This window comes from Talpa europaea (assembly GCF_964194135.1).
Source record: "Talpa europaea genome assembly, chromosome: 9".
Lineage (NCBI taxonomy): Eukaryota > Metazoa > Chordata > Mammalia > Eulipotyphla > Talpidae > Talpa > Talpa europaea.
In genome coordinates this window covers 69,829,422-69,848,105 of record NC_140076.1, presented here as the reverse complement: position 1 = coordinate 69,848,105, position 18,684 = coordinate 69,829,422, and the positions used below count along the sequence as shown (strand labels likewise).

At 54.7% G+C, this 18,684-nt stretch overlaps 2 protein-coding genes across 3 annotated transcripts; both read left to right on the top strand.

Moving 5' to 3' along the window:
- Positions 1-554: 554 nt before the first annotated feature.
- Positions 555-5,310, top strand: DDX41 (DEAD-box helicase 41). Its single transcript, XM_084244193.1, has 17 exons — positions 555-597; positions 688-798; positions 1,045-1,204; positions 1,297-1,371; positions 1,494-1,554; positions 1,675-1,811; positions 2,194-2,266; positions 2,383-2,536; positions 2,612-2,748; positions 3,220-3,382; positions 3,563-3,694; positions 3,978-4,049; positions 4,173-4,269; positions 4,402-4,551; positions 4,640-4,711; positions 4,806-4,916; positions 5,086-5,310. The coding sequence occupies exons 1-17, from the start codon at positions 571-573 to the stop codon at positions 5,220-5,222; spliced, it is 1,869 nt and encodes a 622-aa protein (XP_084100319.1). The 5' UTR covers positions 555-570; the 3' UTR covers positions 5,223-5,310.
- A 2,055-nt stretch (positions 5,311-7,365) lies between these two features.
- On the top strand, positions 7,366-11,782 carry DOK3 (docking protein 3; the record flags this gene model as incomplete). Of its 2 annotated transcripts, none has more annotated exons than XM_084244201.1 (5): positions 7,366-7,549; positions 8,491-8,796; positions 10,602-10,701; positions 10,816-10,988; positions 11,084-11,782. In XM_084244201.1, the coding sequence occupies 5 exons, from the start codon at positions 7,484-7,486 to the stop codon at positions 11,780-11,782; spliced, it is 1,344 nt and encodes a 447-aa protein (XP_084100327.1). The 2 variants fall into 2 exon arrangements, with proteins under 2 accessions (XP_084100327.1, XP_084100326.1); XM_084244200.1 differs by having other exon boundaries at positions 7,484-7,549; positions 8,494-8,796.
- Positions 11,783-18,684: the final 6,902 nt, after the last annotated feature.

Here is an 18,684-nt window from a genome sequence, read left to right as displayed (position 1 = left end):
CGCCTATTGTCAGGTACCCCAGGCCTCTATTACAGCATTTACAGTTATAACTGTACATCATACGTACAGATTCAGCTAAAAGCCATTGGCAGCCGTATTTTATCTCTCACTTCTCTGAATATAGATGTCTCGCACAGTCGAAAACTCCAGTCTGAGAGCACAGGATTCGTCATTTATTCTATCGGCCCCACCCTGTCCCCTCTCGGACTTCATAGGGTTTCCCGACCACTAGAGGGCGCAGTGCCCGACGACAGGGGGGTGGGCACCGGGCCAATTCATGCTCTAAAACTAGCCTTCGAGGAGGCCGCTTTCTCCCACCCGGCTCTGAGCCTTTATCGCAAGGTCGAAGGCCTCCAGCATCCCATAATGCCTTGCCTGACACTTTCGCTCTCAGCCCGGGCGACGACTGCACAGCCACTCGTGGGGGCGCTGGAGGGAAGTTTGTCCCTCTGTGGGATCCGGCACTCTGAGGTCGTTGCTAGGCGCCGACGTTGGCTTCTTTACATCTGATTGGACTTCTCTCAAAGGTGAGGCGGGGTTTTGCCGTGGCGCGCATGCGTGCAGCAAAGAATGGAGGAGTCGGAACCCGAGCGGAAGGTGGGAGCGAGGCTGGGGTCCGCGCGGGTGGGGAGCGGTAGTGAAGGTTGGGGGAGGGGGAGACCGGGCCTGACTCTAGTGTACCCTTAGCGGGTTCGGAGCGATGAGGCCACTGCCACAGGAAGCCTCTCCGAGGCGGAGGATGAGGACAACGAGGACTACGTGCCCTACGTGCCTCTACGACAGCGTCGGCAGTTGCTGGTGAGGCCCCGGCTCCGTGGAGGATGAGTGTGGGATGGCGATTCGCGGTGGGATGCGGGAGGGTAGCCCTGGCTCTGCGGTGTGAGATGTCAGTATACGGTAGGATCGTGGCGTCCAGGCCGACTAGGGACTGCGCTTCGGGGCACAAGATCCTCTTTCAAAAGCCAAGATGCAGATGCAGGTCCCTGGGCCCAATGCCCCGCTCTGTCTTGGGCATGGCTGTAAGGGGCACTGGTGGAACCTTAGCTCCAGAAGCTGCTGCAGCGAAGGCGCAAGGGAGCTGCAGAGGAGGAGCAGCAAGACAGCGGCAGTGAGCCCCGGGGAGATGAGGATGACATCCCACTTGGCCCCCAGTCTAACGTCAGCCTCCTGGATCAGCACCAGCACCTCAAAGAGAAAGCTGAAGGTGGGCTGGGCAGCATGGCCAGGGGGGCCAGGTGGAGGCTTACTTTGGCCAACTGCTTTGGTGCCTGTGTCACCTTACGCTTCTTTCCTTAGCCCGCAAGGAGTCTGCCAAGGAGAAGCAGCTGAAGGAAGAAGAGAAGATCCTGGAGAGTGTGGCTGAGGGCAGAGGTATGGTTGTGACCAGGTCAAAGAGAAGGTGGGCTGTCTCCTCCCCCCAGGCTTGTTATGTCTTAGGGGGGCCTGGCCTCTGAGAAGCAGGCACCAGCCCTGAGCCACATCTCTTTCCTCAGCCTTGATGTCAGTGAAGGAGATGGCTAAGGGAATTACATATGATGATCCAATCAAAACCAGGTACGCCCTTCCAGTCTGTAGCAAGCCAGTTACCCTTACTTAAGATAGTATGTGGCTGAGACTGGCAGGGGCACCCTAAAGCCAGCTGTGCTTCTCTTGACTGCTACTACTTACCCACAGTTGGACACCTCCCCGATATGTCCTGAGTATGTCTGAAGAGCGCCATGAGCGTGTACGGAAGAAGTACCACATCCTAGTGGAAGGAGATGGTATCCCACCACCCATCAAGAGCTTCAAGGAGATGAAATTTCCTGCAGGTACCTGGGAGCTGAGAGAGGTGCCATACTTTGATAGTCAATACCTGTGAGGTTGTATCCTATTCCCCCACCCCCTTAGCACTACAGCTGCAGCATTGAGTCTCAGCAGCAGATAAAGGGATTTGAGGAGGCTTTTTCCGTACCCCTACCTAGACACGTTCACTCTTCTTTGCTATTAGGCAGCTTTTAAGGAGCAGGTGACATTGGCCATGGACTGACCTCTGCTTTGCTTAGAGGCCCTAAACAAGTACACATTTGTCCATTTCTTAGAAATGGTGTTGTTGTTTATAGCTTGAGCGTGATGGTGTCAATTTGACAGGCTTTAGAGACCCAGTAAAGTACCCTTGAGACACAGGTGACACAGGATGGTTGTTTTCCATAGCCATCCTGAGAGGTCTGAAGAAGAAAGGCATTCACCATCCGACGCCCATTCAGATCCAGGGCATCCCCACCATGTAAGTGTGGGCCTGGGGAGGGTGGTGATGAGGAGGAGCCATCTCTAGGTTGCCATCAGGAGAAATTGGCCCATGTTCTGCTGAAGCTGACCCTCAGGCCTGTCTTCTCCCCGCAGTCTGTCTGGCCGTGACATGATAGGTATTGCCTTCACGGGTTCAGGCAAGACGCTGGTGTTCACATTGCCTGTCATCATGTTCTGCCTGGAACAAGAGAAGAGGTTACCTTTCTCCAAACGGGAAGGGCCCTACGGACTCATCATCTGCCCGTCGGTAAGATAGGTTGGCCTGGGGAACAGAACAGAGACGGGACACCTTCTGGTGCCAGCCTCTGCTCTTATACTGCAGCGGGAGCTGGCCCGGCAGACCCACGGCATCCTGGAGTATTACTGCCGTCTACTGCAGGAGGACAGCTCGCCACTACTGCGCTGTGCTCTCTGTATTGGGGGCATGTCTGTCAAAGAGCAGATGGAGACCATCCGACAGTGAGCAGTCCCACCCCATGTGCCTCCTCAGAGCCCCTAGACCAGCTAAAGGACCCTTGGTATTAGCCATTCCACAGACCCTCAGAGGCCTCCTGTGGGCCCAGCCCTCCAGGAGCCCCTAGTCTAATGGGAAGATCTGTTGGGGTGGAACAGAGGGATGTGAGTTATCTTGGGAGTACAGCAGATAGAATGAGGGCATCTCAGGTCAGGTGGGGTATGCCATTCTAGGCAGAAGGCACAGAGGTGGAGGAACTTCCAAGTGTCCTAGAAAAGTTCTTCAGTTAGTCTGTCTGAGTCTAAGGTACTGAGCAGGCTGCAGCAGTCCCAGGAGAGCTGCGTCTGTACATGTGGCAGGGTGAAGGGAGGGGCGAGATGGTAACAGGTGAGGCAATACAGGGAAGAAGCCAAATGCCAGCCTCTAGTTTGGGTGCGCATGTGGCCCCCGCCTTAGGTTCTCTCCTGGCTCCCCAGTGGTGTGCACATGATGGTAGCCACCCCTGGGCGCCTCATGGATCTGCTGCAGAAGAAGATGGTCAGCCTAGACATCTGCCGCTACCTAGCCCTGGACGAAGCCGACCGCATGATCGACATGGGCTTCGAGGGCGACATCCGCACCATCTTCTCTTATTTCAAGGTGTCCGTTCCACCTGGCTGGGGCACTCCTGCCATTCTTTTCCCTTCCACCTCCCCGCTCCACCCTACCCCCACCACATCTAACTGGAGAGGGCCCTGAGGCCTCTTACTGCCTACCACTGTCCCAGCTGCTCAACATCCCCAGCACCCCAGCCCTTATCCCAACCCTGTCCTCCTTCAGGGCCAGCGGCAGACCCTACTCTTCAGTGCTACCATGCCGAAGAAAATTCAGAACTTTGCCAAGAGTGCCCTGGTAAAGCCTGTCACCATCAATGTGGGGCGTGCTGGGGCCGCCAGCTTGGATGTCATCCAGGTGGGCAAGTCCTTCTAATAGGCACTCTCACATGTGACAGCTGGAACTGGTGAGGCCCCCCCCCCCCATTTGATGAGAGTGGGATTTGGCCCACTTTGTGGGCACTGAGAGTTTCATTCAAAGCCCCTGACCTTGGAAGGAAACATTCTTTGGGTGCCCAGCCCTTGGTGGCAAGAGGTTTCTGCTTATCTCTCAGCTGACGTTGGGGCCCTGGCATCTGTGGCAAGGCCGTGGCTGGGGACCCTGACCTCAGAATCACCTGGCCTTGTCCTTGTGATGGCAGGAGGTAGAATACGTCAAGGAGGAGGCCAAGATGGTGTACCTGCTCGAGTGCCTGCAGAAGACCCCCCCACCTGTGAGTGCAGCCAGCAAGAGAGGCCCAGGAACCCTGGGACAAGGGGGTGAGGCTAGTAGGGACCGCATGCTAGGGGGCAATTGGGGAGCTGTCCCCATGACTAGAGTTGGCCTTCCTGGACAGGTGCTCATCTTTGCTGAGAAGAAGGCTGATGTGGATGCCATTCACGAGTACCTGCTGCTCAAGGGGGTGGAGGCCGTGGCCATCCATGGAGGCAAAGGTTAGGGTGGCGCATGCATTGCCGTGGACAATGCTCCCTGCCAGCAGTCCCACCTCTCCCCCTTCCCTGGCTGGCCTGTGTGCCCCTACTCCCTGGACTCCTACTCTAACAGCTCCTGCTTTACCCTTCCAGACCAGGAGGAACGGACCAAGGCCATCGAGGCTTTCCGGGAAGGCAAGAAGGATGTCCTAGTGGCCACGGATGTAGCCTCCAAGGGCTTGGACTTCCCTGCCATCCAGCACGTCATCAATTATGACATGCCTGAGGAGATAGAGAATTACGGTGGGGCATTAGGGGGATGGGGATGCCAGGGCTAGAGACCAGGCACAGCCCCCGAGCAGTGAGCCAGAGCCTCTGTTTCTCTCTGCAGTGCACCGGATCGGCCGCACGGGGCGTTCAGGAAACACAGGCATTGCCACTACCTTCATCAACAAGGCCTGTGGTGAGTGAGCCACCAGGGCCACCTCAGCTGTCTCTTGGGTTCTCTGTGGCTACCTGGGCTACCTGGGGCTGACAGTTCCCCATCACCCCCACAGATGAGTCGGTGCTGATGGACCTCAAAGCCCTGCTGCTGGAGGCCAAGCAGAAGGTGCCCCCCGTGCTGCAAGTGCTGCACTGTGGGGACGAGTCCATGCTGGACATTGGAGGTGACTGTTGAGTGGGGGGATACTATTTGGGTGGGGTTGGGAGGTCATGGGGGAAACCCCTTGAAGCAATTCCAAGCTACACATTACTGTTGTGGGAGTCTAAGGGGACAGGGTCTGGTTTGTGGAGCCTGGTCCCTGTGTACACTTAACTTCCCCCATATCCCTCTAGGAGAGCGTGGCTGTGCCTTCTGTGGGGGTCTGGGCCATCGGATCACCGACTGCCCCAAGCTTGAGGCTATGCAGACCAAGCAGGTCAGCAATATCGGCCGCAAGGACTACCTGGCCCACAGCTCCATGGACTTCTGAGCCATCTGACATCCCTCCCTCTCTCCAAGAGGCCTCGGTCCCTGGGACCCCAGCTGCCTACCACACACACCAGCCCCCTGGACAAGAAGCCAGCATCCTCGGCCCAGCTGGCCTGGGCTGGACCAGGCCGGGCCTGGCTACCTGCACCCTGTGGCCCCCAGAATTACTATTTTTGCTCCCCTTTATCCCAGCTGCCATTAAAGCACAAACCTCTCTGGTTTCAGTCTGAGCCCTGTCTGTCTCGCCTCATCTGCTCCCAGCTTCCTGGGCAGATCTCACTCACTGACCTCCAGACCCCTACAAGACAGCATCTTCCACCACCACTGTTAATACCAGGCCTGCTAGTACTTGGTTGTGGAAGGAGCCGCTGGGAGTTGGGGGTGGGGGAGCCCTCAGCATGCTCCCCTGGCCTACCTGGTTTTGTGACTCTGGGAGGGGCACGGACAGGGAGGGGAAATGATTGGGTTTTCTGGTCTCTGGTTGGCTTTCATAATTTCCAATCCTGCCCAAGCTCACTCTTTCTATCAGTTGTGTGAAACTTTTGGGGCCTCTTGGGCGGTGGCTTCCCACCTCAGACCCCCCTGCCTACTTGGCTGCCCACATGGGTTCCTGGTAGGGAACCCTTCTGCTCCATTCACTGAGAGGGCAGTGGGTGTCACAAGACTGCTACCAAGGCACAAGCACCCTCTGACCTCAGCCTGTGCCCAGCTCTCTGTAGAACCCGAGATCCAGGCAGCTAGGAAGCCTGCTGGTGAGCAGGACAGAGACCGGACATGAGTGAATGTGGGCAGCAGTCACAAGGCTGCTGGCAGACAGACCAGGATCCCAGCACCTGACCAGAGGCAGGAGGAGGAAGGGCTGTGGCGGCGGCTGTGTCACCCAGTTCCTCTGGGGCCGAGTGTTGTGTATGAGGCCAGTGCTTATCCCAGCAGGACGCGGTTGCTCAAGGTGTGTTTGTCACTTGCTGTTGGCCTTGAGCCAGTTACTTAACATTTTGGAGCCTCAATTTCCTCATCGTTGTAATGGCAATGAGAATGCAGTGGTGGTTGGAACTGCCCAAGCCAGGTGCCAAAAGCACCTAGAAAATATTTCCTGCCCAAGTTGCTGTACCCTCACTGTGAACCCCGAAAAGCAGTCCTCAGTCTGGTTAGACATTCCTTCCCAAGGTGGCACTGAATGATGTGAGGCTGATCCCAGAATTCAGATCACACACAGCCCCGGTATTGGCCTTTAGCACAGCAAGGCAAAAATAACCCTGGCAAGAAGCAAAGCTCAAAAAGAGCATGTGAGCTCCCCAGGGACCCAATGGGGTGTGCCACCCACACTTACCTGGCCAGGGCCGGGCCTCACCAAGAGAATGGGGATACACCGCTGGGGCTTTCGTGCTCTCTTGACTGCATGGAGTAGTCAGGTCAGTCCTCCTGGAGGAAGAGGCAGTCTAGTGCCACAAATAGCACAGTGGTAAGTGCCCTAGAGGGGCTGATGGGGCATGAGGGTGGGCAGGAGAGACTGGGGTCAGAGCACTGGGCACCTTGAGTCTGAGTCAACAAGCTCACACAGTGGGGGAACAGGAGAGTGTGTAGGAAGAAGAGAGAGAGCTCAGTTCAGGGCTTGGCTTGTGGTTAGCAAAGAGGACTGTGGTGGGTGGTTGGAGTAATCAAAGGGGAGATGACCCAATTGGCAAGGGATAGTTCTGTGAGTATGGAGAGGAGCGAATGTGGGAAATACTCTCAAGGCACAGGAAAGTAGAGCAGGACTGGGTGAGACACCAACCAAGACTTAGCATGGGAAAGTCAGGAGTTTGCCAGTTTGGCCTAAGAAGGGGGGCCTGGGGTGAGGACAGTGTTGTGGGAAGGCCAGGCCACCAGGGCACAGGAGAGGGGAGGGGTTGGAGCTCATGACAGGGAGCCAGTCTGCAGTCTTGGAGCTCATGACAGGGAGCCAGTCTGCAGTCAGACACTCAGACCCAACTGACCCGAAGCAGGCAAGGGTCATTTGCCTTCTGGTAGCCCCTGCCAGGCACACATGGACACCTTGGACCAGCCAGAACCCCAAGAGGAAATCTGCAGGGTCCACTCTTACCCCTCACTCTGCTAGCTCCTTTATCAAAGATGAGGCTCCCCTCCCCCAGCCCAGCAGCTGCCACTCTGGACAGAGGGAGGGGGAAGTGGCCAGAAGGGGAAGTGTGAGGAGTTCCCCTCCAGCCTGTCACCAGTCTCTTCAGGACCTCAGAGTGGCAGCCCCGAGGACTGGCCTGGACCATGGAGCCTCTGGAGACACCGGTCAAGGACGGCATCCTCTACCAGCAACACGTCAAGTTCGGCAAGGTGGGGACCCTGACTGTAAGACAGCTGCCCGGGACAAACAGTGGGTCTCTACCCCAGCCTCGCCAGGCCACCTGACCTGGGGAGCTGGGGAAGGGAGTCAGGGTGGGGGAATTAACCCAGGTGTGGGGGTGTGGAACAAAGCCCCATCCTCAGCCTGTGCAGGTCTCTGTGAGCTCCTACCTCATGTAAAAAATGGGGCCGCCAAGAGTGGGGAGGGCCTGGGAACCCAAACTCTGGGGCAAGACAGAGGCAGGGGGCTAACCAACCCAACAGTGTTCTGCCCCATTGGGTCATGGCATTAAGGCCCCCTGAAAGGGCGGGGTGCTGAGCTGTAGGAGTCCAGAGGTGGAGCCCCACCCTGAAGAAGAGGGCTCAGCTCCTCCCAGCCCTGTCACAGGACAGGGGGAGGTTTACTCCTCAGCGGCAGGCCCTGCACCCCCTCAACACAGTGGCAGCTGCTGGCCAGGCAGATAAACCGTCTGTTTCCTTTGCTTGGTGCTATTTGCATGTTTCCTTCCTTACCATCAAGAGCCTGAGGCCTCCCTCGCACCCCAGCCCCTGGCCCACAGTCCAAGTAACCTCTTTTGGGGCTTGGTGGGGGGCACCAACATAATGGCAGAGTCGAGTGGTCTGCTGTGGCCACTAAATACAGACGTAATACAGCAGAGAACCTGTGTTCTCATGACCTTTTGTGTTTGGCATCACAGGAAAGTGTGGGATAGAATTGAACACAGGGATGACTAGCCCCCTGCAAGTTTCTTCCCCCCACTAGGCCAACCCAACCAGCTGGGGCAAGGAAGCTGGGGCTTCCTTCCCTGGGACCATGAGACTCAGCTGGGGAGGCAGAGGCAGCCTGGGCAGATAGGGCCACCTGTGTGGGGCTGAGGTGCGGCGAACCTACCACTCAAGGATCTTCTCCGCCCCACCCCCATCTCCCACAGAAGTCCTGGCGGAAGGTGTGGGCTCTCCTGTATGCAGGAGGTCCATCAGGTGTGGCCCGGCTGGAAAGCTGGGAGGTCCGGGATGGTGGCCTAGCGCCAGCAGGTGACAGGTCTGTGGGGCCTGGCCGGCGGGGGGAGCGACGGGTCATCCGCCTGGCTGACTGCGTGTCCGTGCTGCGGGCTGATGGTGAGAGCTGCCCCCGGGACACCAGTGCCTTCCTGCTCACCACCACTGAGCGAAGCCACCTGATGGCTGCACAGCACCGCCAGGAGTGGATGGGCCCCATCTGCCAGCTGGCCTTCCCGGTGAGCACAGGGAGGGAGGGTAGGGCAGCCAGGGGCCAGCCCCAAGGGACAAACTGATGCCCTCCTTGTCCTCATAAATACTGTATTCCCTCACATCCTGTCACTCAGTAAGAATATGACATGTACATGGGAGCCTGGGAAACCACCCAGAAACCCACAGAATAAAGCTGGGATGGTCATATGTTCCATAAAGAAAATGAAACACTGGAGTTGGTTCAGAGGTAAGGGGGGGTGGGCACGTTAGAAAAGATGGTCCAGGAAGACCTCTCAGAGGGAACAGCGGGCCCACATCCTCAAGGATAAACAAAAGCCACCAGGCAAAGATCTGAGGCTAGTATATGCCAGGTTCCGAGGGTGTCCTTGTTGGAGCCCTTGAGGCAGGCAGCGCTGAGACGAGGAAGAACACCCCCATCTGTAAGCCACGACCTTAATGCCTTCCTTGTCTCCGCACCGCCCGCCTCAGGGGCCCCAACATCCCTGGACAGAGGGAGTGTGTGCAAAGATCCTGAAGCAGGCCAGCACAGCTACAGGATAAGGAGTGAAAGGAGGCCCAAGAGGAGGCAAACTGGGAGAGTCTGGTGGGAGCTTGAGGCTTGATTCTGAAGAAGAGAAGGCTTTGGTGTGGGTGAGGAGGAGGTGTATTGAACCACGGTCAGAAGTTGTAAAACTTCACAGGGTGTGTGATGAGCCAAAAGGAAATGAGTCCCGAGGTTCCTCAAAAAGTTAGACATAGAGTTACCATATGACCCAGCAGTTGCACTCCCAGGTATTTACCCGAGAGTTTAAACTCTTATTGAAACAGTTCAAACAAGACCTGTGCAAGAACGTTCCTAGCAGTACCAGTCACAATAGCCCAAAGGCATGAACAACCTGAGGCCATCAGTTGACGAGCAAAGAAGAGGTGGCATATCCACAAGTGGGAAGTTACTAGGCCATAAAAAAGAATGAAGCACCAGCACATGCTACACCCTCTTGAGGATAAGCTTTGCAAACATGATGCAAAGTGAAAGAAGCCAGACACAAAGGCCACCTAGTCTGTGACTCCATTTACATGAACTGCCCAGAAGGGCAAATCCAAAGGGACAGTTATCAGGGGCCAAGGGAGGGACATGGGGAGTGACTGCTCTCGGGTACCAGTTTTCCATTAGGAGCCATGGAAAAGTTCTGGGGGTAGAGAAAGGTGACGGTTGCACAACTTTGTGACTATTGTAAAAAAAACATCAAAATGTACACTTCAAAGTGGTTAAAATAGCCATTGTAATGTTATGTACTTAACCAAAACTTTTTCAATTAAAAAAAAAAAGGAAATGACTGGGAACAAGGGTACCAGTGAGGAAACCGTAGCATTTGACCTTGGCCATGATACTGTGGACCAAGGTGGTCGTGTCGGAGGTGCTGAGAGTCAGATAGATCCCAAAGGTGATGAAGGGATGAGGGGAGGGCAGGAGCAAGGTAGAGAAAAGGCCTGGGGGAGATCTAAGTCGCTGTTCACCAGTGAAGCACTTGCCTAAACTGACAGGGACACTCACACCACAAGCCCAGACCCTGGCCAAGCTCAGGCTTATGGGGGACATCCTCTGGGTGCCCCCTGCTTTACAGCTGCCATCACCCTCAAGGGGGAGCTAGTGAGAAATCAGATTCAAAGGGGTGCCCAGGGAGGCTCAGTGTGTCAGGGGCTGAGCTGTGGCTGGCATCCACACCCTGGGTGCCCTTGCTGTCCTGGAGTCTTGGGTTACTGATCCCTGGGAAAGAATGGAGAAGAGGAATGGGCTGACTTTGAACCTCTACCTTGACCCATTCCTCAGGGCACAGGGGAGTGCTCCTCAGGATCAGGGGAGACAGAGGCTCCCAAGAGGGGTCTGGTGCCCATGGAGGAGAACTCCATCTACTCCTCCTGGCAGGAAGGTGAGTTGGGCAAGGGCAGCCTCAGCCCCACCACCCCCGGGGTTGGTCTCTGGGAAACCATTGGGAGCCGTACCTGCAGGTGAGTCCCTGCCCTCAAGGTTCCCCTGCCTACAGTGGGTGAGTTTCCAGTGGTGGTACAGAGGACGGAGGCTGCTACCCGCTGCCAGCTAAAAGGGCCCTACGTTCTGGTGCTGGACCAGGACACCATCCAGCTGAGAGAGTCCTCCGGCCCCCAGGCCCTCTATGCCTGGCCCTACCGCTTTCTTCGCAAGTTCGGCTCAGACACGGTGAGTTGCTAGGGTGCCAACCCTGTGGGAACAGGTAGCGGGTGACAGGCACTGTGGTCTCCCAACCTCTGATCTGCCATGTCACCTGTGCCCAGGGTGTGTTTTCCTTTGAAGCTGGCCGCCGCTGTGACTCAGGTGAGGGCCTCTTCGCCTTCAGCAGCCCCCATGCCCGTGACTTGTGTGCAGCCGTGGCCATTGCCATTGCCCGCCAGCAGGATCGGCTACCAGGGCTGGTGGGAGCCCGGCCTTGCCCACTGCCTCGGGCTACCTCCTTGCCCTCACTGGACCCCCCAGGAGAGCTGCAGGAGCTACCCCCGGGACCTAAACCACACAGCTCCTGGAGGGTGCGTCTGGCTGACCCAGGCCCACAGAGCCTGCCCTTGATGCTGGGCACAGAGCCCCTCGATGAGCCGGCAGCTGGGCTCTATGCCTCGGTGTGCAAGCGGGCTAGTGGCCCCCCAGGCCCTGAGCACCTCTATGAGAACCTGTGGCGGCTGGAGGCTAGCCCTGTGCCACCCAACAGTGGAGTGCCCGCACAGGAGGGCCCCAGCACCAGAAGTCCCCTGGCCAGCCCCATCTACCACAACAGTGAGGACCTAAGCTGGCCTAGCCCAGCCTACGACAGCACCCTAGAGGCCCAGTATCGGAGGCTGCTGGAGCTGGAGCTGGCTGACAATAGCGAGGAGGTTGGGGGTTCCAGCCGCCCTGGGGCACAGACGGGCTTCAAGGCCAAGCTGGTGACACTGCTGAGTCGAGAGAAGAAGAAAGGCCCAGTGCCCTGTGACCGGCCCTGACCACACTGGAGGCCTGGCAGTGGGAGAGAAAGGTGCTCTCCCTGGGACAGAAGGGTGGGCAAAGGATGACGTCTGGGGATACATCTGCATCCACAGTGGCCTCCAGGGATGTGGGAGGCAACCCTGCTAAGCATCTCCCCCGACCATGTATAGTGTACAGATGCGCTGATAATAAAATCTTCCAGCTCCCTTTGCATTCTGCCTCCTGGCCCACAGTCCATACCTCTTGGCTTCAGCTCCAGGCAGTGGAGTTCACAGCTTTACAGGGCACACAGAACCTCCCTTATGTGTGCTGCAGCCAACACCTGTGCCCCTGGCTGGCTTCCAGGGACATACCAGACCTGGACCTGACCTCTGCCATCAGTGGGTTCAAGGGAACTCAAGCAGATGGGCAAGATATAGATGATTATGGGCGGTATGATCCTATGCAACAGAAAATGACTCGGACAGTCGGGCAAAGAGGGAGACGAGGCCTGCTGATAGGAGCATACACTCCCTCTGAGTGGTGTGTAAAGGGTCAGCAGGGCTTCACCAGGTGCAGCTGAGGGTGGTCTGCTGGATCCAGAGACAAGAGCTTGGCCATGGATGGCTCCAGGCCCTGACCTTCCTGAGCTTAGCCTTATCCACAGCAGAGGGACAGGCTCAAAATTCAGAAACATGTGGAGGCTGGATTTGAGAAAACCCTGTTCCAAAAACTGATCCTAGGTGCTAGGGATCCGTGTAGGGGAGAACAAGGAGTTCCCAATCAAGGGGAGCAGACAAGCTGATAGCCCTAGAATGGTCTGATGTGCTACATAACAGGTCTTTTTGTTTGTCCTCCATTAGAGTAAAGGCAGAGATAGTTTTAATCTTCTGCTTGTTTTACTCCGGTGTCCCCATCTCCACAAGATTTAAGTTTTATGGGACTTACAGTTTGTACAAGTTGGGGGCTTTCTCTTTAAGAGAAATAACACAATTAGTTCTGAATGGATAACTGTTTGGAATTAAAACACACACACACACACACACACACACACACACACACACACACACACACACACACACACACGGCCTCCCCGGTGGCGCAGCGGTTGAGCGCTGGGTTGCGGCGAAGCTGCCCGCGGCCTCTGCAGCGCCGGTTCGATCCCCGGCTGCTCCCCGGCCACCAGAGAAGGGTCCCACATGGCCAGAGGAGGGTCCCACATGGCGCGCAGACCTCTCCTGCCGCCCGCAGCTCCCCTCAGCAGTGTACTTTGGTCTTTCTGCCTGCTCTGCTCCCCGCTCTGGCTCTGGTGAATTCTCTCACCCTCCTGCGCTTCTGACTGTACCCAGTGCATGTATAAACAAAAAAACAAACAAACAAATAAATAAATAACATGCCTCTTAAAAAAAACACACACACACACACACAAAAGAGCTAATGGATGACATAGATATCACAAATTCCATAAAAATACAATCATATTCTCAATATGAAACCAGGAAGTCTGAGCAGGAGAGAAGGTAAAGGGAAGGTCAGTGGGCGGGGCCTGAAAGATGTACACACCCCACAGCACTTTCTCCTGCTGGGACTCAAAAATGCACAGGTGTTTCTAGGGAACCTCAGGACTCAGTCTCCTCAACTGCCAAGGATAAAGATCAGGACCTCCCTGGTGGCCTAGAGGCTAAGTCTCAGTGCTATCAACCCTAGGGCCTGAGTTCGGTTCCCGGCCAGGGAGCTAACCTACATGGCTCAATAGACCTCTCCTGTCTCGACCGCTGCTTCCCTCAGCAGTGTATTTCAGTAGAGCTGCCTGTTCTGCTCCCCACTCTGTCTCTGGTGAATCCTCTCACCCCCTGTACCTCTAGCTTACAACCCAGTTCTTATTTTTAAAAAACAGGTAAAGATATGATTACGTGTCATGCCTGTACCAGGCACATGGATGCGGCCAGGTTCTAGACAGCCACAGTCTTTTAGGAGTTCAGTGTCTGGTAACTCTCCTGCCTCCAGGGTCTCCTGTCCCCATTCCTGGGGCATTCATCACGAGGACCCGATGTCCTTGTGTGACTCTGCCTTGGCCGCCTACACTCTTGGTACATCTTAAAGCTGTCCTCATGACAGGAATGCTCCATATATGGAATCTTATTTCCAAGCATCCCCCTCTGGTCACCTCCTTCTCTCCTTCGAGCCCACATTCTCCATCCACAATGACCTACAGTGACCCTCTTCCCACAGTCTACTCAGCCATCACCCTGGATTCCATCCTTGCCTGACTTAGATTCTTTGTTCCACTGGCAGAGTTAGTCTACCCCCTCTCATTTCCTCTTATTGGCCCTGCAAACATCCCCATCCTAGAATGAACCCAAATCTCCCCTGTGCCTGGGCTGTCTCCATGACTGGAGAAATTCCCCCAACCCAGCTGATTGTATTCACAGACCTCAAACAGGCAAGGCTCTTGGTGCAGCTCTGTATGCCAGAGTGGCTGCTAATCTCCTCCCCGAGACCGTCTCCTCTCCATCCCTGCCCATACTCACCTCCCAGTTATCCAGGAGAAATAGTGGTCAACACACGCAAACACCTTCAACCTACTTCCACCTCATGTACAAGTGCACCAGAATCTGCAGTCTCCTTCCTGCCCAATGACAGACAATTGTCTGTTCCCTAAAATGAGCTCCACTCACAGCCTGGCAAACTGAGCTGTTCCCTCTCTCTTCCACCCATTAATTCCATCATTATGTCATCATCGCCATGTCCAGCCACATACACACCTGCTTTGTAATATAACATGTTAAAAAGAAACCTTTCCCTGGGGCCTCCCTGGTGGCGCAGGCGGTGTAGCGCAGTGCTGTGGAGCTGTCCGCAGCCTCTGCAGTGACGGTTCGATCCCCACCGACCTCAGATCCACCCACATGGCTCACAGACCTCTCCTGCCATGCCCACTGCTCCCTTCAGCAGTGTATTTCGTCAGTCTGCCTGTTCTGCTCCCCGTTCTGTCTCTCGTAAATCCTCTCACCCTCCCATGCATCTGGCCTGTACCCCAGTTCTTGTATAAATAAATAAATCTTGAAAAAAAAAAAAAGAAACCTTCCCTTGACCTCAAATTCTGCTTCAGCCACCATCACCCCCACCCCCATTTCTCTGTTCCTATTCACAGTGAAACTCCTCAAAAGACTTGTTGATTACTCTCATTTCCACTTTCTCAACTCCCATTCTCCAGACTACTGGTTGTCCCCACTCCTGCACCACATTGCTCTTATCAGGTTGTGTTTCCCAAAACAAAAGCAATCTTGACTCTCTTTGTGACATGGGCGCCCCAAATTGTCAGAAGCATTGGACACCCCTCCTTGAAATACCATCTTCTCTTGGTTTTCTTCCTTCCTCTCGTTCTCTCCTTCCCAGCCTCTGCTATTGACAAGAGTGCTGCCTGGGGCAGACCCAGTACAGTGCAACCTTGGACACAAATGGAATCATCTGAGAGCGTTTAAGAAGGGCTATGTCCGATTTCACTAGACTAGCCAGGCCCTGGGCATTTTATCAATTCCCTGATTGGCAGAATGTGTCCACATGCAACAGTCAGTCTCCAGGTCTCACCATCTAAGAGCCGATGGCTCCCAAAGGTATATCTTTAGGGCAGATTTCTCTCCTGAGCTCCAGATTTAAGAATCCAGCAGCACACAGATTTCTGGATGTCTAAAATGCATCTTCAAAGTTAAGAGTGAAGGGAGATCGGGGGGAAGGGTTTTGTGTAGTACTTTGCCCAGGGTGTCTGTGGCCACAGGGGGGAAAGAAGGGTGTTGGAGCCAAAGGGAAGGGAAGCTAACTTCGGCCCCACTCCTCCTGATGGTCAGTCTTGCCATGATTAGTCAGGCTGCCTGCCATAGAGCAAGCTGAGGCCAAGAGTCTCTCATGGGGGTGGGGGGGGGTGGGCTTGGTGCATCAGGGACCACTTTGCCTTTACCCAGCTCAACAAATTCCAGGACACACCAGAGGTTACTCAGAGGGTCAGGGTCACAGCCAGAGCTGAAATCCAATCTGGCATGCTTTTTTATTAAAAATTTAACTTTCTTTGTTTCATGGCATTTTCTGTGTGGTTCCAACCAGACAATGGAAGAGAAAGTCCTTGGACCTTGCCTTGGCGCTGCAGAGGTTCTTGCCACCAGGGGGCACTGTGTCCTAGCCCAGGGTGTTTTCCCATGCAGAGGCTGCATGTTCAGAGCCTCCCAGGTTCCATCCAGGGAATGGGGACCCTGAGGTTTGCTGCTGGAGGAATGCCAGGACCTCCAGGCTGTCACTTCCTTCTTTGCTCATTTGCTATTTTCTATTCTCAAACCTTACTTCATCTATTCATTCACATGTGCCATGCAAACACTGGGGAAATGATGGTGGACAAGAGGAGGCCCTGTTCTCACAGGACTGACATTCATTCCGATGGGGACATAGGACCATGAAGAAACAAGCACTCAACATAAGTGCTGGCTGGGGGAGGAGGATCGGGAGGAATAAAACCAGGTAAGGGATGGATTCATGATGCCCATGAGGTGGCAGGAGGCAACGGTTTTAGATAAGGGAAGGCTCTTGGAGGATAGCATCTGAGCAGAGACATGAACAAAGTGAGAGTCTGTCTAGTGTAAAAGGTTTTAAGCAGAAGGAATAGCAAACACAAAGGGCCTTGGGAAAGGAATATGCTTGGCATGTTGGAAGAACAGTGTGGAGACAAGTATGGCTGGAGTGCAGTGAGTGAGGAAGACCACGGTGGGAGTGGAGCCAGTTAATTTGCATCATGTGTGTCATGAGGACTTTAATTGTATTTTTGGTGTAACGTGAGCCCCCTGGAATGCTAAAAACTGAGGGAAATGTGGGGTGATTTTTGCTTTAAAACATCACTTGGGGGGCCTTCCTGGTGGTGCAAGGGGTTAAGCACAGCACTGTGAAGCTATCCGCAGCCTTTGTGGCCTGAGTTCAAGTTCAATCCTCAGCCATCCAGGAAGGTGACCCACATGGCACAGCAGACCTCTCCTGCCTCGCCTGCTGCTCCCCTCAGCAGTGTATTTCAGTCAGTCTGCCTGTTCTGTTCCCTACTCTATCTCTGGTGAATCCTCTCACCCTTCCGCACCTCTGGCCTGTACCCCAGTTCTTGTATAAACAAATGAAAAAATCCTTAAAAAAAACTATCACTTTGGCTGCTGCATGGAGAAGACTCTGGAGTGGGCAAGGGAGGAAGCAGGAACACATCTGTTAGGAGACGGTTAAGGTGTCCAGGCATGAGAATGAATGGCAGGGACAATGTTGAACAAATGTAGAACATATTCTGCAGGTGCAAGGGGCTGAGCAGGATCTGGGGTCTGAGAGAGGAGAGAAAGGAAGAATAAATTCATAGTTTTTACTGGATCAAGGAGCTGGGAAATCACAGGTTTAATTTAGGACATGGTGATTTTGAGCTACCTAGTAGAGCTCCAGCAGCTCAGAGAGGCTGCTGCATATTGGAGTCTGGAATGAGTTCTTGGGTGAAGGGCGGGGCTGGACATATAACTTGGGAGTCCATGACATAGGGGTGTTATCTAGAGCCACAGTCCAGGACGGGATACTAGAGAGTAAGTATAGAGGGGAACTATCTGGGGGCCATGTAGGGAGGGAGGTGAGGAGTCGACAAAGTTGATTAAAAGGTGTTGTAGGTGGGGCAGGAAGAAAGCATGAAGCCAGAGCTACTTCCAGGTTTGCTGAAAGGAAAGCTGAGAAACAACCACTGATTGGACAAACTGAAGGTTGCAGGAGACCTTGAGAAGAGGGAATTAATTCAGAGGACATGGGAGGGGGGGCATGGAGCAGGGACAAGAGTGGCTTCAGGAGAGAACAGCGGAGATAAAATAGATAACCTCTTCAAGGAATTTGACTCAAAGGGGAGTAGAATAAAAAGGGGATAGTAAGAGAAGGATGTGGAGTCAAGAGCAGACTGATTTCTTTAAAGATGAGACTCTCACAGCAGTTTGTGTAGGGAGGGGGAGAGGGAGAACAAGATGACAGTAGAGGGGGGCCTCCCTGGTGGCACAGGAGTTAAAGTCACAGCACTATCGAGCTATTGCCAGCCACTGTGGCAGGAGTTTGATATCCAGCCAGGGAGCTAAACCACACGGTGCAGCAGACCTCTCCTGTCTCTCCTGCTGCTCCCCTCAGCAGTGAAATTCAGTAGATCTGCCTGTTCTGCTCCCCACTCCATTTCTGGTGAATCCTCTCACCCCCCACATCTCTGGCCTAGACTCCAGTTCTTGTATGCATTAATAAATAGAACAAATCTTTTTAAAAAACTATATGACAGGAGAGGGGGGAGAAAGCAGTGATGTCCCAGGAACTGAGGAGTGAAGGCCATCACTTGCCCACATACTCTATCCCTGTTCAGTGCTCCTTAACCCTCACCCCTCAAGCCCTCCCAATGACTGTGGGCAAAATGGAGACTGACACCCCCACTGGCGGCACTGCCTACTCTGGAGTCTCAACAGTGTGGGGTTGGCCCTGAGCTGCAGTCGCAGGGCTGTGAGGTGGGAGTGAGGACACCGCCCACAGGTCAGGATGGGCTCAATCAAGGCCTCTTCACCTCTGTCCACTCTTGCTATTATTTTCTGCCTTCAACAGTGTTCTGCACACCTACTTTCAAGTTCCCTTGTGCCCCTCAACTAACTTCATATCAGCTTGTCCCCTTCTATTCAAAGCCTCCGATTTAGAAATTCTGGAGCCTCGGATGGCTAGACCTCACACCAAACGACGCCTATCTGCAAGGATAGGATCTATGAGCAAGGCGAGGATTATTGCACGATTTCTCAGAAAAGGGAGCCAAACTGCAGCAGGTCAGTCAGATTTCGAAGGCCGCCTTCCTTTCACTCAGCCGGCGGGAGGCGCGAGCGACTGGCTGAGCCGCGGGGCTGGGCTCCCAGACTCGGCGTGCGGCAGC

Excerpts from the sequence above, each read along its gene's own strand:
- DDX41 (XM_084244193.1), top strand. The coding sequence starts at position 571 with ATGGAGGAGTCGGAACCCGAGCGGAAG. Across the intron at positions 4,050-4,172 it reads TGCAGAAGACCCCCCCACCT|GTGCTCATCTTTGCTGAGAA; the intron begins GTGAGTGCAGCC and ends CTTCCTGGACAG. Across the intron at positions 4,712-4,805 it reads CTTCATCAACAAGGCCTGTG|ATGAGTCGGTGCTGATGGAC; the intron begins GTGAGTGAGCCA and ends TCACCCCCACAG.